Source organism: Salvelinus fontinalis, chromosome 28 (genome assembly GCF_029448725.1).
Source record: "Salvelinus fontinalis isolate EN_2023a chromosome 28, ASM2944872v1, whole genome shotgun sequence".
Taxonomy (NCBI): Eukaryota; Metazoa; Chordata; class Actinopteri; order Salmoniformes; family Salmonidae; genus Salvelinus; species Salvelinus fontinalis.
In genome coordinates this window covers 10,738,410-10,759,192 of record NC_074692.1, presented here as the reverse complement: position 1 = coordinate 10,759,192, position 20,783 = coordinate 10,738,410, and the positions used below count along the sequence as shown (strand labels likewise).

Below are 20,783 nucleotides of genomic sequence, written 5' to 3'. Positions count from 1 at the left end.
TAATGGCCTGCCCAGCATTTTTACACATGACCCTAAGCATGATGGGATGTTAATTGCTTAATTAACTCAGGAACCACACTTGTGTGAAAGCACCTGCTTCCAATATACTTTGTATCCCTCATTTACTCAAGTGTTTCCATTATTTTGGCAGTTACCTGTATGTTTGTGTAGGCGAACACATAGACATAACCTCAGCTTGCATGCCTGTCTATCAACACAAACCCCCTTTCAGCACAGTCTCTGGCTCTGTTCCTGACAGTGACCACATGCACATACCTCTCTAACATACTGTACACTCACTAGAACAGATCTAACGTCACACTGCTTGAGCCCAGAGGATTTCAATGAAGGGCTGTCTGTCTGTCTCTTAATTCCAGTTTATTGTCAGATTGCTCAAACTCTCTCGTTGGCTTCTCAAAAGATCATAAGACAGAGATGATCTTCTTGCCAGTCCTGCTGGCACAGAGACAGTGGATCATCATCATGACACAGAGACTCCATCTTGGATCTGTATCAGAGTGTCTGGGCAGAAGGACACCACTCAGATCCTCTCTTCCTCTAAAAAAAATATACTGTCTCATTTCTGTCTCTTCACACAACGTGAAGCGTAGAAGCTAAGGCAATTACACTCATTTGCATGTGTTAATATGATTAATTAGTGAGTATAAACACTTTCTTATGATAGAAACTACACAGTGAGCCATACACCTGCAAATTCTCTAATAAAAGACAACGCCTCTTGGCAGAGAGGCTTTTTATGAGACCTGCTAATTGGCATCTGAAAATGCTGGGCTAATTAGAGATATGCAGATGAGGCCTGATTGGTTTGAATGCAAAGTGTAACTTGTGGTGCGGTGGGATTCAGATTGTGCAGAGGTTTATTTTCTCACTATATAGATATGAAGATAATTGTAATTGTGATCATTTGCATACGTTAATGAATTTGCGTGATGCTTTTCAATCAAACGTGGAATAAATAATTGATGCAGGATCAGCACCTACCATGACAAGTGGGACTTCTGAAATAGCTAAGCACATTAAGGTGTAATTTTTATGGCTGCCATGCTCCTAGCAAAGGTGTGAAAGTACAGAGCTCATTTAAAGCACAGCAGATGCTATCGACTGCTATCGACTGGGTTTTCTTAAAGCCTTAAGGGAAAACTCCACCCAAAAACTAACTTTTGGTATTTGTTTCTTTTGTCCATTGTTGACATAGTGCCAACATGTTATGCTTGTTAGCACTAAAGTTTTCAAGATATGGAACTTTCAAAATACAGAAATCATCCCAAAACGCAGCATCATATGATGCTAAATGCATCATATTTGGATGATTTCTGTATTTTGAAAGTTACACATCTTGAAAAGCTGACAGGCAAAACACTTTGGGACTATGTCAACAATGAACTAATGAAACAAATACCAAAATATCGTTTTGGGGTGGAACTTTCCTTTAATTCCTCAAGTCTACAAACCTGTCTGGCTATATATGCTACATGTACATAGTCATGTCCAGTTTTACATTACAAGAAAGTTCAAGCAACTTAACCAATGCAGAGCCTAACAGAGAACAAAGACCAGCAAAGGGGGATTGGAAAAGCTTTGGCTTGTGTCTTTTAATTGCAAAATGGTAAACAGTAAAAGTATCAGATTGTTGTCATGTTTTTTTCTACATGCTGACTGGATGCATAGGAGCCCCTCCCTTTAATTAGGCTTGGTTTCTAGATTAGTCTTTATTAAAGTCAGCCACGGGATATGGCCAAAGTTCAGCCTCCCAGGAGCTGCAGCAGGCAGCAAGCACAGCAGCACAGATACACCACTCATGTTTAATTGCTTCTGTAAACGGTCAGGGCTCTAGCCCTCTAATTCCATTCCTCAGGGTAATCAGGCATGTTTTCACCATACAGGGCTGGAGGGAGCAATGCAGGGACAGTCAGGGAGGAAATGTAACACCAACCGGGTGGTAGCCTACCATATAATACCACGAGACTCGTGTCATGTAACCAACCAACTGCACATAGACTTCAATTACTTCAGTTCACCTCGTTACAGTCAAATGTTTTAATAGCATTTTTTTCTCTCCATTTGATAATTTCACATATTGAACAGGCATCCAAAATTAAATTGAATGCAACATTTATTAAGGAAATAGAACTCTACTGGGAAACACACAATAACATTGTAAAAAAAGAATGTACATTTATCTTCTTCCTTCACTTCAGGCAGATTCATATGATGGTCTAAGTATCACTGAGTAACAGATGACAGGCCATTGAGAGGGATTGTGAGTTCATCATCTAAGTGATGGGATATCCCTGACAATAATAACCACAGCAATGCCACTGTTAGTGATAGGGTTTTAGTTGTGTTCATGAGAAAGCTTATTTTTGTCTACTTTAATCTTACTATAGATCCTAGACAGGGTCCAGACTATTACCTTACAAATTGCAAGATTTGTCCAAAAGCACCAAAGTTCTGGATATGCACAAAGTTGGCTGTCCTTTACATACAACACGTAGCCTCAGTCCTGAAATAGTTGATGTGGTCCATATTGTCTTTGATGGACAGACCAGCACTGCACCACACACACACACACGACTCACCACCACTGTGTATCTGTACACTCTCTCAAGCATGGATATACACAACACATCTGAAATAGATACTGCAAGCAAAAAGAACCTCCTGGTCAAAGAGACAGGGTGGTGGTTGGTGATGAGGGTCAACAACAACAGTATCGGGAGCAGGGGGAGCAGGGATGGACGGTCCTCTGGTGACAAGGGAAGCATGAAGGCACACCGCACCGCTCTAAGCACTCAGCACACCTACAGACAAGAGCAGGGGGGGAATAGAATGTTAGTTACTAGACATACAGCATGTCTGTAGGGCTCCTATCATGATGGTTGTGTGTGTGAAATGTGTCAAAGTGTGAAAGGCCTCATGGTCCTGGTCCCTCTTTCACCTTCTGGTCAGACAACACAGGGTTGCTCTGCAGTGGGGGCAGGTGGCTGCTGAGCAGTGCACCCCCTGGCCGGTCGTGCTCACAGAAGATGGTGCCGTTGACATAGTGGAAGTGGTCGCCTGGCACCAGTCGGTTTCTACAGGTGGCACATGTGAAACACTAAGGACAAAAGACAGACACAGGAGTTAGAATCCTCATCCCAAATGTGCCACTAAAGTCCAGGCCTAATCTCTCGTGAACAGAATACGCAAGATTTTAGTTCTGGGTTAACCAAGGTTAGTCCAGGTCTAACTAGCGTCATAAGCAAACGCTAAACTCTAACATCAGGTACAAGGTAACTTTAGGTCAGTGTATAGCACTTATTTAAATGGGTTTCACACAAACAACTGTTACACATTCACTGATGACGACATACACTAACAACAGTGAGACCTTAACTGCCAGGGGGTCTTACCTTGAGATGATACACATTGCCCTGTGCCCTCATCACCATCTCATTAGCCGGGATGGACTGGCCACAGGTGCTGCATGCCCCACTGTGCCCGAACAACCTGCAGACACAAAGCAGAGCCAGATCAGTCTCGGTGCCCTAGCCTGGGAGATAAAGTCTACATCCTCCCCTTCCTGTCCTCTCCCCAGAGCCAGATCAGTCTCAGTGCCCTAGCCTGGGAGATAAAGTCTACATCCTCCCCTTCCTGTCCTCTCCCCAGAGCCAGATCAGTCTCAGTGCCCTAGCCTGGGAGATAAAGTCTACATCCTCCCCTTCCTGTCCTCTCCCCGGAGCCAGATCAGTCTCAGTGCCCTAGCCTGGGAGATAAAGTCTACATCCTCCCCTTCCTGTCCTCTCCCCAGAGCCAGATCAGTCTCAGTGCCCTAGCCTGGGAGATAAAGTCTACATCCTCCCCTTCCTGTTATGTCCTCTCCCCAGAGCCCAATTAGGACCTCACCTGATATAGTCGCTCCTACACAGGATCATGCCTCCTTTACTGTAGCAGGTGGTGCCGATGTCGCCCAGGTGTGCGTGGCAGCAGGAGCAATTGAGGCAGCGTGTGTGCCAGTAGCGCTCCATGGAGAAGAGCAGGAAGCGGTCAGCGATCTTTCCCCCGCATCCAGCACACGACCTGGGGGCTGACGCCACACCACCGCCCATCTGACTGTTCACCATGCTGGGCCCTCAGGAGCTCTTGTTAAATAAAAACAATGTTGACACTTCAGCGACATGGGAAAGGTACTGTAGCATGCTGTTACAATGACCTCATTGACAACGTCTCCCTCATCCACTATGGTTTTGATTTTGTCTGTGGTTTGGTTAACAACTTCATTACACTGTTCATCCGCAGTTGTCTAAGACGGGGCTTGAAGTGTTCAAAACAAACAAGTGTACAGCCACACAACAACCAATATGATGCATAGCCTAATGCCTCACTCACTCTATCAAAAACTGACCTGACAGCAGTGAGCCCCAAAACAACTACTACTGGAAGGGATCAGGTTATCCAAAGTCCTAACAGGTGACCACTATCGCAAGCATGCATGGGCAACATGAAGAATTTTAACTAAGTACAGTGTTTAGTCAACATGCTCATGTTTCACTACTGTACACCTTCAGACAAAGGAACTCCCCACATCCTTACTTTCTGTATGTTCGCTAGCTCAAGAACATGTAGGAATCTCTTACAGGACATGCCAGGTAAGCTGTAAATGTAGGTTTTAATGATGGTGCCCATATTAGTTGTTAAAGGCATTTTTTTTTAAATTCCAAATACCAAACAATACCAAGGTATAGCTAGAAAGTGTTAATTTGCCTCCATCACAAGTCCCCAAAAACATTGGAGTTCCACAAATAATCTGTTCACTGATTGAACAAAATAGGCTAAATTATACTAAAAACAATAATATAACATTTATAACACGTTTTATGACAATCCACAAAAATAACACCCATTTAACTAAGCATCCAGGTTTCTGCAAATTATATTCAAGTTTATTCAAGTTGGATGAAATATTTGGGGAAGACCGTGATTTATATTCCACAAGACAAGGGAGCTATATATATTCATACAGAACACTTTCCTATGAGTAAGGTCCTGGTTTATGAATAGTACGTTTTTTTTAAATAGAGGAAATCATACAGTGAAACACAGAAGAGTGTGGATGATGCCCTTGCATGAAAACAGAATAGCAGTCTTAAAACAGGAGGCTCTTGGTTGAACTTCGAACCAGCATGCAACAGAGAATCAAGATGCGGTAAAGATAGCCTGTATGTAATACAAATTCATATGAACATTACGGTTAGCTCTGTTTTGGTTATGAAAAATAGGCTAATTTGCACACCACAGCGAACAGAGAGATGCTCACCTTGATGTGCGTTCCAGATAATTCAGACGTGAAGAAGTTCAGTTGTAAAAAATAATAATAATACAAATCAATCCAATGGATGACAGCGGATAATCTTTCAACAATAGCTAATCCAGACTGTGACAATCTAGCGCTTCTCTGATATCCATATCAAACAAATAAAGCGAAACATTTGCGATGGTTTAACTGGTTATTTAAAACGAATTGAAGCAATGTCAAAAAGGAAAAAGCGCACGTTTTCAAAGATACCATTTGATACAATGTAACTAAATTGGTTTTAAAGAGATGGTATAAACCATGTTTTTTTTTCATCAATTAGATTTATCATCCGACTCTCAACTATGACTAGCGTCTTTGACAGCAACACTATTTACTGAATTGCACAAGCGGGTAGGCTATTTAATTCGCTTTATGGTGACGTTTTGAACATGCAGTGTGCGCAGCCAGTCAACTGTCAGGGGTGGGGTTACTGTCAAAATGATGTATGTGTTTATAGATGCCCATTGTACATTCATATTCTCATTAGATGGAACTAAACGATAACTGTTTTCAAATATGACAATCCTTTCCACAATTCATATGTGCAATTAAAACGCTTAAAATGAACCACTTCCACTTCCATGCATGATTTAGTCTATTCAGAATCATACAAATTTGAATTTTAATAGACATTTACATTTACTGTTAAGAAAAGTTAGGGGAGGATGTGGCAATACATTTATTTGAATATAGGCTAATATTGTTTAGGCTAAATGATGTATACCATATTTATCTTAATAAATGAAGAATTGGGGGGTAAACAATAATGCCTGGAAAATAAAAAAAAGTTCAAAATAAGACTGAATCTTAGTATTATAAGAGTAGTACACAGTGGTTAAATTGAGCTGGAGCCAGGCTCCTGCACATTGGGTCTAAGGGAGAGCCCTAGTCGTAACCCTAACCCTAGCTTCATGTCCACACCCCGGCTCAACCCTAACCCAAGCCATAACCCTAACCGTGACCATAAACATAACCCAGGGGCAGTGTTACAGCTGTTTCAGTTAACTTTTGCTTCGAGTTCTATTCAGAATCAAAATGTGCATTTATGAATTTAAGTATATTTCTGCACTGCTTCCTAAGTGCCAGTAGAGGACAGTGTTCTCTTGTGCTGTAGGCCTACTGTCTCCTCATCACTGGGCGCTGAACAGCTAGAACTTCAGTGTACTGGAAAACAGTGGTCTGCAGAAAACGTCCACCCAGTGTAGGTTTTCCTTTACATATATATATATATAGTACCAGTCAAAGATTTGGACCCGCCTACTCATTCTAGGGGTTTTCTTTATTTTTACTATTTTCTACATTGTACAGTAATAGTGAAGACATCAAAACTATGAAATAACACATATGGAATCATTTAGTAACCAAAAAAGTGTTAAACAAATCAAAATATATTTTAGATTTTAGATTCTTCAAAGAATCTTCCTTCTCTCAAGGAGCTTCACCTGGAATGCTTAACATTCTTGAAGGAGTTCCCACATATGCTGAGCACTTGTTGGCTGCTTTTCCTTCACTCTGCAGTCCGACTCATCCCAAACCATTTCAATTTGGTTGAGGTCGAGCGATTGTGGAGGCCAGGTCCTCTGATACAGCACTCCATCACTCTCCTTCTTGGTAAAATAGCCCTTACACAGCCTGGAGGTGTGTTGAGTCATTGTCCTGTTGAAAAACAAATTATAGTCCCACTAAGCGCAAATCAGATGGGATGGCATATCGCTGCAGAATGCTGTGGTAGCAATGCTGGTTGTGTGCCTTGAATTCTAAATAAATCACTGACAATGTCACCAGCAAAGCACCATTACACCTCCTCCTCCATGCTTCACGGTGAGAACCATACATGCAGAGATCATCCATTCACCTACTCTGCGTCTCACAAAGACACGGCGGTTGAAACCAAAAATGTCAGACCAAAGGACAAATTTTCACCGGTCTAATGTCCATTGCTCGTGTTTCTTAGCCCAAGCAAGTCTCTTCTTCTTCTTGGTGTCATTTAGATGTAGTTTCTTTGCAACAATTAGACCGCGAAAGCCTGATTCACGCAGTCTCCTCTGAACAGTTGATCTTGAAATGTGTCTGTTACTTGAACTCTGTGAAGCATTTATTTGGGCCGCAATTTCTGAGGTTGGTAACTATGGGTCTTCCTTTACTGTGGCGGTCCTCATAAGAGCCAGTTTCATCATAGCGCTTGATGATTTTTGCGACTGCACTTGAAGAAACTTTCAAAGTTCTTTTTTTTCCAGATTGACTGACCTTCATGTCTTAAAGTAATGATGGACTGTCATTTCTCTTCGCTATTTGAGCTGTTCTTGCAATAATATGGACTTGGTCTTTTACCAAATGGGCTATCTTCTGTATACCACCCTACCTTGTTACAACACAACTGATTGGCTCAAACGCAGTAAGAAGGGAAAAAATTACACAAATTAACTTTTAACAAGGCACACCTGTCAATTGAAATGCATTCCAGGTGGTTACCTCGTGAAGCTGGTTGAGAGAATGCCAAGTGTGTGCAAAGCTGTCATCAAGGCAAATGGTGGCTATTTGAGGATTCTTAAATATAAAATATATTTTGATTTGTTTAATACTTTTTTGGTTACTACATGATTCCAAACGTGCTATTTTATAGTTTTGATGTCTTCACTCTTATTCTACAATGTAGAAAATAGTAAAAATAAAGAAAAACCCTTGAATGAGTAGACGTGTCCAAACTTCTCACTGGTATGGCGTCTCAAATTATTAAATGTTTTTATTTTTTACAAAGGATGGCTCAAAGTAAGTTTATTTACATGTGCACATATACACCACAAAAATTATATGTGTTTTAGAAGTTAACCTTTCACTAAAATATTATCTAATGGTCGCATGCTAATTGCTAACCGCTAATGCTAGCTAGCTCAGCACTAGGTACTATCTAGCCCACCATTTCGGCCTACTAGCTAGCTTATGTTGTTGTTAGCTAGCTGTTCATGGGTTTTTGTTACATGCAATACACAGGCATCTTCTATAATTTGGTTGTACAATTAGCACTGTATAAATAGTGTGAATGAGATTTACTGTTGTTGCCCATACAATGCATGGGTGTCAGAGGAAGAAGGGGACAACCATCCTCCTCAGTGAATTTCATAAAAATTAAAATAGTGAAACATTTAAAAAGTTATCCTTTTTAGATAAAACTATACAACACATATTCACATCACCAAATAATTGATTAAAACACATTGTTTCGCAATGAAGTTCTACATTAGCCTCAACAGCACTCTGTAGGGTAGCAGAATGGTGTAGCCATAGGGCCTCTAGCTTCCGTCCTCCTCTGTGTACATTTACTTTATTGCAAAACCTAGGAGGCTCATGGATCTCACCCCCTTCCATAGACTTACACAGTAATTAGGAATTTTGAATAACTTCTGGAGGAAATCCTCCAAACTATCAGAGCTCTTGCAGCATGAACTGACATGTTGTCCACCCAATCAAATGATCAGAGAATAAGTCTAGTACAGAAATCATAAGCTACAGCTAGCTAGCACTGCAATGCATAAAATGTGGTGAGTAGGTGACTCAAAGAGAAAAACAATAGTTGAACAGTTTTGAACAAATTAATTTATTCAAAAATGGAAGAGGAGCAAGAGACAGAGGTAGCTATATTTAATTCATTTTTTTGACTTTCACTTACTTAGTTAAAAATTGCAGCTAGCTAGTTTAGCCTACTCAAACACGTGGCTCAAACAGAGGGATGCTATGTTAGCTAGCTGACAACACCGGAGCTCTTCCAAGTCAAGGTAAGCTTTTGGTTTGACTAATGTATCGCTAATATGGTGACAACAATGTAGTCTGTGTGTAGAGGTTATGAATTGAAGGTTTGGCTTGGAAAGTTTTTTTTGCCTGGTCACAGGCAGCTGATGTGTTGTGCATTGAAGTCCACAAGCAAAGTGAAAAAGTGAGAGGAGAAGAGCATGTAGATACGAGACGGAATACAACGAGCTGTTTGTATGTGGTTATGAAAGTGAACTTTTTTTGTGTCATCAGGGGTGTATTCATTCCACCGATTCTGTTGAAAAACCTTTCTTAAATGGAAGCAAACGGAACGAAACGGGGATAAACATACCCGAATTTGTCCAATAACAACTCTCATTTGCAACTGTGTGCAAGGTGGTATTGAATGTGTCACTGTCTGTCACAAATCTTTCTCTAGACCTGTGTGCACCTACGTTGTAAACTTTAATTCATAGGCTAGGTTGCGGCAAAAAAACAACAACATTTGAGTATCATGTAGTAGCCTAAACCTATCGGTGTTACATTGAACTGGGTGAATGGAATATAAATGACAGTATGCTGTAATAGAAATAAGGCTGCGCTCATAAAAAAAAAAATTGGTCCTCCCTCATCTTAAACGGCACCGACCGCCACTGGTTTATACAGGAGACAAAGAGTGAAACTCTCAGATGCCCTTTTTACATACAACAGCAATGTCCTGCACCGGTGTCCTGGCCACCAAAACAACATTGTGCTTCTATCCATTGCAGGTTCTTGTGCCAGATGAGTAGAATGAAAGCAGACGATGAATACCACCCACCTGGTCTAAAGTGGCTGCTATGTCCCCCGTAGTTCCATTAATCACCAATTGCTGTACTTTATTGAAACACGAATTGCCTCTGTATCAGAACTGCCAAGACTGTCTTACTGTAAATAACAGTAATCATGAGCTAGGTACACATTTTGGTTTCTTACTCTAGTCCATATGCCTGTAACTCTGTGCACTGCCAGTACCACATGCATAACTTGTGGCATATCTCGTTGATTATAATAATGACATTTGGGTAGATGTTTGTGATACATCCAGTGTACGGAGCAAAAGGCATGTGGAGCCAATTTCAACCAGGTGGATGGAATTCAACTAGTGTTTTCACAATAGTCCAATAATACCAATAATCTCAGTAATTTCACAAGATATCAAACATTGTTTGGGGGATCTACCATCAAGGTCAGAGTGATATATGTCAAAGGTTGGAATCCACCTTTAATATCTCTCAATCTGGGGTTGCTGGGGCTTTAAAGTAATGTTCAGCCTTGAATTGTATGAATATGCATGACTTGATGCATTTGTTTACTGTGTTCTATTGTTTTGCACAGTTGAGTGCTTACAGAGGATGAGAGAGACATTGGAGAGAAGTTGATGTGGACCTGATGAGCGATGAGGAGGATAGCCTGCAAAACAGTAAATCAGTGTGGTTCGTCAAGCCACCTTACTTCTGGAGTGAGGTGTACTGCCCTTTCTCAAAAACTATAGTGCGAGAGGGGGAACAAAGATACTTGGCGAGCCATACCACAAGGATCATGTCTGTGGAGATTTCGTCAAGGCAACCTAGATCCCACGGACCCCTCTTAACACTATAGGTCAACTCTCCCAGGGTCAAGCTGTGCTCTATTCTTTTGAAAACACTTTTGTTTTGAATAAGCTCGTTCATATTCCTCCATCTGGTGCTTACCTGTTTCCATCTGGTGCCATCTGGTGCCAACCTGTTTCCATCTGGTGCCATCTGGTGCTTACCTGTTTCCATCTGGTGCCATCTGGTGCTTACCTGCTTCCATCTGGTGCCTACCTGTTTCCATCTGGTGCTTACCTGTTTCCATCTGGTGCTTACCTGTTTCTATCTGGTGCCTACCTGTTTCCATCTGGTGCCATCTGGTGCTTACCTGTTTCCATCTGGTGCCATCTGGTGCTTACCTGCTTCCATCTGGTGCCTACCTGTTTCCATCTGGTGCTTACGTGTCCCAGGTCGAGTTTATGGGGTTTACTTTAGTTTCAGGCCCTGCTTAGCCTAAATGCAGATACTATTACTATTACTTTCTCCTGCTCTACTGAAATGAATTATCATCCTTCAAGAAGTGCTTAATAAGTGGAACTACAACATGTTTAGAGATAGTGATGTCGTGAGGTGCTGGTTAAACCTTGACAGTGGTGCTCAAATGTTATTTCTGAAAAGGTGTAGGAACCCTGATGTGTGATAATAATAAAATATTATTAAATAATGCTTTCATTCATTCATATTTCACTGTGATTAATTCATTCAATAATGAATTGTGTTTTAATATACCAGTGACAACCACAAAGGCAAGCTATCAATGACTAACATTCAGGGGGGGGGGGATGAATAAGCATGAACAAGGGCACGGTCATTTACTGACACATGGACTGAGATGTAATGCAACTGATGTCAAACGTGCACTGGAATTTCAAGATGTGTCCTGGTCCATGGGTGGACGTGTGTGGTCATTTCAGGGGATTTACTGAACCGTTTCTGGACATATACACGTCCGTACATGTCCGTGCACAAAAGTGGTCTGTTATTGGAGATAAAGGGGACGTGTGCAGGGCCGTACAAGGCTGGACACTTGACACAAATTTCCAGAAACAGTACGTTTTCGGACTTGTGCACCAGAGTGTTCGAGATGTAAATGTGCCTTTGCATGCAGCAATGTATAAACATCCTTTACAGTTATACAGTATGGCTGGACAAGTTATAATTGTGTTTTAAACACAAAACAATTGTCCCAGGCTGCAGTACTGAACTGCTGGAACAGTTACCTTTTGATTAAACCTGACTCATGTTAAGAGAGTGACATTCCTCTCAGAGAAAAATGTTTTGCTCAGAAAAAGGTGTTTGTAACTGTTGCTTATATAACAGTTGTTTTCTAAAGAGGATGCTATGGTTGTTTTGGGGAGTGTCTCCTGCTCTAGTAAACCTTCCACCCAGGCCCCCACCGCCACTTCCCAGAGGCCCTGTTGATTTCCGACATATTTCCTTTTCCTATGTCACAGCCATGCTGAAACTCACACTTCACTGTGAGGCTGGACAACACCTTCCAGTCTGGTGCCCAGGCCAATGTAAACTCCACCGCAGCAGGAGGCTACAGCCAAAATAATCACTTTCACAGGGGAGAGAACTGCATACACTCACCGCCTTCATGAGTAACGCTCCTTTCACCGGATGCTGTGCTTTCATATGTTTCAGTGTATGTCAACTACAGTACATCACAAAGCTTTTGTTTAATGTGGACTGGACCCTAAGTTGTTCTTTCACACAACCTCCTATAACCTCCTCCCCAGTCCTCATATTGCCATGGCTTTCACTGAAATACAAGAGCAGCTCTTTGACAGCCTTTTGGTCAAACGTTGTCCTGGGACACATGCTTTAGTGTACAATAAGTCTGAGGATGATAGTCTTTCCCTAAATTTACAACACCAAATAGCCCTACTATACAAACACTACAGACCATAGTCTTCGGGGAAACGTGGTACAGTCAGATGGGATACAGCCAATAGGAGTTATGCCTCTAGTGACGACAATGGCAGATAGTACTGCCGTCTCTATGGTGATGATGGAATGCCATGTGTGCTCTGTTGATTTTTGTCTGTCATTGGACCAGTGAACAAAATGAAAGGAGGTTGCATAGGCCTATAATAAACGAATTGTAGCCCTATTCCCAGCCTTATCTCTAACCTAAGACCTGCCCTAGCCTTTTGGGGGCAATTTTACACATTTTGCCACAGGGTGGAGAAATATGTGCAGTTTTGAAGCAAATTTCCTGAAATTCTACACATTTTGCCATGGCTTATGCCATGTTAAAGGAAAATTCCACCCAAATCTATTTTTTGGTATTTTTTAGGACTATCATATAGTCCCAAAATGTTTTGCATGTCAGCAATCAAGCTTTCAAGATATATACATTTCAATATACAGAAATACAGTCGGTATGATGCATTTTGCATCATATGAAGCAAAGCAGCATCATACCAGCTGTATTTCTGTATTTTGACTAAGATAATCAATGGGGGCCCCCTGGAGGTCAGGGCATCTGAGCACGTACCCGGTGTGCCCAGTTGGTAATTCGTTTAGATAGCTGGCTAGACTCATTTACCAATCTGAATTTTTTTAGCTGACATGGGCTAATTGAGTGACTGTCGGTGAATGACATAACAAAAAAAAAATGTATGATGCACAACCAAATTTCGAAACTACACCTTGTATGTTATACTGTTTTAACTCTCAACAGTAAGTTGAGACCCCAACTGAATTCCTAAAAACTTGGTCGGGGACACCCTAACAACTGCGGGGCCCCAAGTGGTTGTTTTAGTGGCTAGGGACGGCCCTGCTCCAACCCTGTAGTGTATGCTTGATGTGTCCAAACCTACATTTCTAAGCTGATTACATTGAGGATGTGGATAGGTGATACAATGAGATGTACTAAATACATTAAACAGTAGGCCCATGCTGTGATAACCTCAGAGTCACCATTTAGACAACTAGCACACTAAGCAGACAGACAGGTCTGTAAAGAGAGGTGGGATAGACAGGGGAGGAGGTCAGGGTGGGATAGATGGACAGGGGGAGACATATGAGATGGGGAGGAGGACAGGGTGTGGAATTTGGGAGGCTGCTGTGATGTTTGTGATCCAGAGACCAGCCTGTACATTATGTTGAAGGATATGAGGGAACATAAACCTGGCTAGAGCACTGGCCGCGGCCTCACTGGAGACCCTAACGCCAAAACAACAGGCTGGCTTTCAGCACTGCACCCCTCTTTGGAGTTATGTACTCCTAGCCCTAAGGTACTTCATCAAGTTAAGTGCCAGACTTACAGTGCATTCAGAAAGTATTCAGACCCCTTCCAATATGTTTATCAATCTACACACAATACCCCATAATGACAAAAAACTGTTTTTTAGAAATGTTTGCAAAAACATAAATACCTTATTAACATAAGTATTCAGACCCTTTGCTATGAGACTCATAATTGAGCTCAGGGTGGATCCTGTTTCCATTGCTCATCCTTGAGATGTTTCTATAACTTGATTGGAGTCCACCTGTGGTAAATTCAATTGATTGGACATGATTTGGAAAGGCACACACCTGTCTATATAAAGGTCCCACAGATGACAGTGCATGTCAGAGCAAAAACCAAGCCATGAGGTTGAAGGAATTGTCCAGAGACAGAATTGTGTCGAGGCACAGATCTAGGGAAGGGTACCAAAAAATGTCTACAGCATTGAAGGTCCCCAAGAACACAGTAAATAGAAGAAGTTTGGAACCAGCAAAACTCTTCCTAAACTGAGCAATCACGGGAGAAGGATTGAGGGAAAGATGAAAGGAGAAAAGTACAGAGAGATCTTTGATGAAAACCTGCTCCAGAGCGCTCAGGACCTCAGACTGGGGAGAAGGTTCACCTTCCAACAGGACAACGACCCTAAGCACACAGTCAAGACAATGCAGGAGTGTCTTTGGGACAAGTCTCAATGTCCTTGAGTTGCCAAGCCAGAGCCCGGACTTGAACCCGATCGAACATCTTTATAGACCTGAAAATAGCTGTGAAGCGACGCTCCCCATCCAACCTCACAGAGCTTGAGAGGATCTGCAGAGAAGAATGGGAGAAACTCCCCAAATACAGGTGTACCAAGCTTGTAGTGTCATACCCAAGAAGACTCAAGGCTGTAATCGCTGACAAATGCGCCTCAAAGTACTGAGTAAAGTGTTTTAATTGTCATTATGGGGTATTGTGTGTATATTGATGAGGGAAAAAACGAATGTAATCAATTTTAGAATAAGGGTGTAACGTAACAAAATTCTGGGTCTGAATACGTTCTGAATGCACTGTACCCCCTTCTGTGAGTCTGTCCAAACTCAGGAGAGACTCATGTTTGCCCTCCTTACAGCAGCATTCCAGACCAACCACCCTATGCTGTCATCTAAATCACCATCCACCTGACACACCTCTCAGAGAAGCACAAGACAGAGCACGTGTTGAAGGTTTTATTTGATGTATCAGAGAATTATTGATAAGAATTCAAACAATATATAAATCTTAAATATATATATATAATAAAATCTTCCCTCCAGTATAAGAAAGTCTCCATACTATGAGGCAATAAAAACACACCCCGGAAAATGAGGTGATCTGTATAAATTGCCACTCAACAAAGAGTGAAGTCTGTCATATTACAGAGTATAGTGTACAAACACACACACATGTAAACACTCTGTTTTCTCACCCTTTCATTCTCTCACACACACACACAAACACTTTACAACATGTAACATACAGGTACAATCATTGATGACGTCCTGTCCTCATTCGACCATCAATGTATCAGACAAAACACTTCATCATACATTAATGTATGGGATTGCCTATGGTCATCGCTCATCACATCTTTACACATTATGACAAAAAGTAATATGTCCCTCATATACATGCATACAAGTTCCTTTCTTTTCCCCCCACTGTGGTTATAGAGGGACTTGACAATGTTAACAAATAAAAATAATTAATAATAAAAGGGTGAAAAGCAGAGGATTCATTTACATATTTCACCCACAAGTCCAACATGACATCAAGAAAGTGACATCAGGCCATCTAGTCTGTTGTGCTCAGTGCTGTCCCTTCCTCCACCGGAACAGTTCCGTGGCTGGGTCATCAGCAGGGAAGGGGGACTGGACCTAGCCGCAGAGAGTTGCACCAAATAGCTACCCATCTCTCATGTTGGATAACTGGAGGCAACGTGTCAGGAAGCTTAAAGTGCAAGCAATGGTTCTGCATGGTTGGGGGGAGCGGCCACCTAGCTCTCTCTCTCCCATAGTCTGGCGCTGGTGCAGGCGGAGAGAGGCTGCCAGCCACACTGGTGTCCAGGAAGGGGCTGAAAGGCAGGGCTATCCGTGGGCAGAGGGCGTATGGAAGATGGGGAGAGACTAGCATGCCCTAGCCCTATCCAGTGTGTCGAGGCTAGGGTTGGGCATCCTCCTAATCCTGACTCAGTGCCTGAAGGTGTGGATGTCATTGTGTAGGCTGACAGAGGGCCTTGAGGGGGAGCCGTGATCGTTGCAGCTCTTCTTGCAGCTGCAGCGCTGGATCCACATGACGTTGCGTGTGAAGCCCTCTCCGTCGGGACAGTGGAAGCGCAGGCGGACGGTGCGGGTCAGTGAAGGGGTGCAGCATCGTCTGTCCGCACAGGAGCCGCAGCTGCGAGGTCGATAGTGCCGTGCTGTGTAGCAGCCAGCAAAGTTGATGCTGATTGGCTCCTGAGGGCGCACTGAACGCTGGCACTTCTTTCCCCTCTGGACAGTTAACAAACACACAGTTAGACAACTGAGCTACATAAACCATAATAAATAGTCATATTGAAAAGGTTCTCATCATCAAAAATGAAATATTAACATGTTCTATGTGCTCTACTTGTATGCTTCATAATTTCCCACAAACATATCAGACATTGAGAGGAGGCTCATTTTACCTTGATTGCTGGGGTAAGTCGCAGGTCACATTGGCGGACTTGACACAGTCGTGTCTCTCTGACAAGCCGGCAGTCTGCGTTGTTATTGGTCACCCGACTGGAGATGCCCATCCCACAGGTAGTGGAACATTCCGTCCAATCAGTGGTCTGCGGGAAGCATCTGGCGCTTAGCGACACCTGGGACCTGAGGAGGGGCACCACTTCTGTGAAAGGAGGGGACAGGGAATCATGAGAAACATACAAGGTAAAGACTATGGGAAACATACAGGGTTACAATTAAGAGAAACATACAGGGTTACAATTAAGAGAAACATACAGGGTTACAATTAAGAGAAACATACAGGGTTACAATTAAGAGAAACATACAGGGTTACAATTAAGAGAAACATACAGGGTTACAATTAAGAGAAACATACAGGGTTACAATTAAGAGAAACATACAAGGTTACAATTAAGAGAAACATACAAGGTTACAATTAAGAGAAACATACAGGGTTACAATTAAGAGAAACATACAAGGTTACAATTAAGAGAAACATACAAGTTTACAATTAAGAGAAACATACAGGGTTACAATTAAGAGAAACATACAGGGTTACAATTAAGAGAAACATACAGGGTTACAATTAAGAGAAACATACAAGGTTACAATTAAGAGAAACATACAAGGTTACAATTAAGAGAAACATACAGGGTTACAATTAAGAGAAACATACAGGGTTACAATTAAGAGAAACATACAAGGTTACAATTAAGAGAAACATACAAGGTTCAGATTATGACGAAGATAGGATTATGCCTGGATAGGGACTGTGGAAGAATGAGACATTGGGATAGGTTGTTGACTGTACCTCTAAAGGTGACTCCAGTGCTGGCCTGATAGTGGGGCTGTTCCTGGAGCTGATTGTTGATGTGGTTTGGGAGGGTTTTTGGGTTTTGCAGGGCTGCCTGTGGAGGTTCCTCTGGGTCCTCACTGATGTGGTTGTTGTCGTCACAGACCCACTCCGCACAGCAGCGGCCCAAGGGCCGTGCCAGCCTTGGCCGGGAGCAGCGCCAGTCGGGCAGGGACACCTGGTGGGGGCAGAGTGGCATGCAGCCCACCACCCCGTCCATGCAGCTGCACTGGTGCTGGCAGCTGGGCTGGAAGTCCTCTCCATGCTGGTAAACACGCCCGCTGAATTCGCAGGACCGGCCCTTGGCCTCCGCTAGGGAGACACACAGACACATTATCAGCACAGTGGACTTTATACCACTATGGCAGTGTTACAATGATGATGAGCATTTATCTACTTGAATGATAACATTTCTACTATAATTCTGAAATCCCCATACCCAGCTGCTACACCCATACTTCTGCATCCTCCCATACTGGCCCAACCACCTCTCTCCTGCTGATGTTAGGGGTGCTCCTGGTCCTTACCTCGGCACAGGCCTCTCTCTGGGTCTCCCCCAGCCCCCAGGTGGCAGTGCAGACCCTTGATGTGGTCACAGGGCTGGCTGGGGCTGCAGTCCTGGTTGAACTGCCTGGCACACACCTTACAGCAGCCACAAGCGTCTGTCACCCAGCTAACGCCCACTGGGCACAATGGGGGTGATGGGCCACATGAGCACTGGGCAGGACAGTCACTCTCCACCTGAGAGAGAGAGCAGTGTCAGTGTTACAGATGTGTTGGGGTCCGTACAGCAACAGTAGGGTAGAGGTGCAGCCTCGTCTTTACTATGACTAGTAGTACTGTAGTATAGTCTCATACTTGAGTGTCTCTCTTCATTGTAACAAAAAAACAAAAAAGTTAAACAATTATTTTTGTAAAAAAAACTTTTGGGGAAAGTAGAAACACATCGTAAATAAAATAATGCAAAATGTAGAGAGAAAGAGAGAATGGAAAATAAAGGAAAAAAAGAGGGCAGGCAGGTAAGTATGCATCTATGAAACTCACCATGACAGCAGCACTGGAGAGGAGAACGAACAGGGTAGAAACAGTCCTTCGCAAACTAACCAGAGAAAACATCCTGAAAGCGTACTTCCCAAAATTACAATCAGATGTCGTTAGATGGAGAATAGAAACCTGGTGGCTGTGACGATATACTGTCCAGAACCTGCACGTGAGTCCAGAGAGGAGAGAAGTCTGTTGATCTGTCAGCTTACCTATTCATTCATCTGAACCGATGCATAGTTCTGTGCGAGCGCACTAAAAGCTACATTAGTTTGGTGTTTGCTCTCCTACAGTGTCAGCACAGCTCAGCTAGGGTTAGCTTCCCTTCATATAGAGATTCCCTCTGTGGTGCCTGTACTTATAGACACAGGCAGACCGCCCCCTCCCTGTGACATCAGCTCTCCTCTTAAGGAGTAAGGGAAAGTGTATGGAGGGGGATTCAGTGAGTGGAGTAGGAGAGAAAGAAATTGCACCTTTGCTACATTGCTATGAGAAATGAGAAAGCATGGTTATATTATGAACACAGTACTGTAGGCACTTCAGTGCACTGACATCGTATTACTTATATGTCCCTAATGCTATTGATAAACTACAAGAATAGCTAATTGCTGGTAAATTCACAATATGCAAAGCTAAGTGTGGAGTAACTTCAAATAGTATTTGATTTCTTTCAAATAGGTTGAGCATTTGATTAAGCCTGCCTGAAGTGCCAGATGGGTGTGGTTTGCACTTTTGGGACTATTCCTGCATATGAGCAGTGTTTGACAATGAGGATCACCTAAGCTAAGACCGATACTGGAAACAGAAAAACAAGTGCAGGTGTCATGGGAAAAATTAGTGGGGAATCCCGCTCTGGCGTAGAATCCACTTTAATAGGGGAAGTGGTTATGCAGATAGCTGAGAAAATCTGTGCGTACAACTCTTCAAACATTCTATTACCTGGCCGGGCTGGCCCCAGAAACCCCACTGGAACACACTGCCCAGGCCAGGACACGTATCCTGTGTTCCCTCCATCTCTTTCCTAATGGCCACATTCCAGGACAAAAAAAAGTATCTTCTACAGGTTCCCATGTTCGGTAGGAAAAACTAAACATTGCCATTGTCATCCCAGAGTAATATAAAGTGTTTTGCTCGAGGGCAGGAAGGCCCTGCGTTAGGCCTTGGCTCTCTCTGTTATGAAACACAGGAAACATAATTTAGCACATTTGATGAGGCAACTGAAAACCTGCAAAGCGGGAGAAAGGAGTGAGTGGGAATATAGTCTCTCACACCACAGGAGAAGGCAAAGAACATAAATAGGAACCATTTCTGTGGATCTTTGCTCTATTTGTCAGACCTGTCCTCACTTAACCCAGTTCACCTTCACAAAACCACAACGACAACACAGCTTCATCTACGAAGGCAAATCCTAAAAAGCATCAAATAGGATATAAATAATAACGGTTTAGAATAACGTGTATTTCTTTGAATACCAAAACCACTTCAGAAATCCAACAATTGCGAGGAATGAACCAAAATGAAAAACCAAAGATAAAAACCGCCATGGCTATGTTGTGAGTTGAGGCAGCAGGAATCTGTGTGTGTTAAGATCAGTGGGAGCAGGGGAAACCACGGAGAGCAGGTGTTGCTACCTGCCTGCCACTGATGTGGGGATGGATGAGCACTGTGGAGAGAGAGAGAGACCTGAGCCACACCCAGACACCCAGGCCACTGGGCTGAAACCACCAGGATTCTGGGAATGTTTGAGAGAGAACACCTTGTAGGGGAAGGAGGGGTGGGAGGATTAGGGCAGAAGTCTGGATTCCTGGCATTCCTGACCCACAAAGACAGGATGTGTGTGCTGGCCATGGTGCATGGGACACTGACGAAAGGGGGAGGGGGGCCTGTTTGGCAGCGTCCCCCCCTGGCCCTCAGCCAGCGATTGTTTGTCAGCCAGACAAACATTTCCCAAAACGGGGGGGGGGGTCAGGAGCTGTGACGATTTATCACCGCAGTCCCTTTGCTATCTACTCAGCCTAGTCTCAACCTACACCTCAGTTATCATACATACCACCTACGATCTGAAGATTCACTGCACCCTGATCTGCACCATCCCTATTGTATGGCTGCAGCTTCTCTCCTTTGGAGGCTTTTACAGCGGCTTTAGGTCTGGTCTACTCACAGCCTGAAGATAATGGTCTGTGGACATATTGATATTGTTGGCAACTCTGAT

General features: G+C 43.0%; 2 protein-coding genes across 2 annotated transcripts; both read right to left on the bottom strand.

Moving 5' to 3' along the window:
• Positions 1-1,593: 1,593 nt before the first annotated feature.
• LOC129826130 (LIM domain transcription factor LMO4.1-like) lies at positions 1,594-5,718 on the bottom strand. Its single transcript, XM_055886485.1, has 5 exons — positions 5,318-5,718; positions 3,907-4,142; positions 3,414-3,510; positions 2,960-3,118; positions 1,594-2,822 (listed from the first exon to the last, which is right to left on the bottom strand). The coding sequence occupies exons 2-5, from the start codon at positions 4,122-4,124 to the stop codon at positions 2,814-2,816; spliced, it is 483 nt and encodes a 160-aa protein (XP_055742460.1). The 5' UTR covers positions 4,125-4,142; positions 5,318-5,718; the 3' UTR covers positions 1,594-2,813.
• Positions 5,719-15,145: 9,427 nt separating this feature from the next.
• Positions 15,146-20,467, bottom strand: LOC129826123 (CCN family member 1-like). Its single transcript, XM_055886477.1, has 5 exons — positions 18,575-20,467; positions 18,058-18,271; positions 17,489-17,842; positions 16,638-16,840; positions 15,146-16,461 (listed from the first exon to the last, which is right to left on the bottom strand). Exons 1-5 carry the CDS (start codon positions 18,644-18,646, stop codon positions 16,159-16,161), a joined length of 1,146 nt encoding a protein of 381 aa, XP_055742452.1. The 5' UTR covers positions 18,647-20,467; the 3' UTR covers positions 15,146-16,158.
• Positions 20,468-20,783: the final 316 nt, after the last annotated feature.

What these genes read in the sequence shown, in the direction of transcription:
- LOC129826130 (XM_055886485.1), bottom strand. Translation starts at nt 4,124, where the DNA reads ATGGTGAACAGTCAGATGGGCGGTGGTGTGGCGTCAGCCCCCAGGTCG. An exon ending in TGTAGGAGCGACTATATCAG is followed by an intron (nt 3,511 to 3,906) that starts GTGAGGTCCTAA and finishes TTGTGTCTGCAG; the next exon opens with GTTGTTCGGGCACAGTGGGG. An exon ending in GCAATGTGTATCATCTCAAG is followed by an intron (nt 3,119 to 3,413) that starts GTAAGACCCCCT and finishes TTTTGTCCTTAG; the next exon opens with TGTTTCACATGTGCCACCTG.
- LOC129826123 (XM_055886477.1), bottom strand. Translation starts at nt 18,646, where the DNA reads ATGTTTTCTCTGGTTAGTTTGCGAAGGACTGTTTCTACCCTGTTCGTT. An exon ending in TCTCCAGTGCTGCTGTCATG is followed by an intron (nt 18,272 to 18,574) that starts GTGAGTTTCATA and finishes TCTCTCTCTCAG; the next exon opens with GTGGAGAGTGACTGTCCTGC. An exon ending in CACTGGAGTCACCTTTAGAG is followed by an intron (nt 16,841 to 17,488) that starts GTACAGTCAACA and finishes CTCCTTTCACAG; the next exon opens with AAGTGGTGCCCCTCCTCAGG.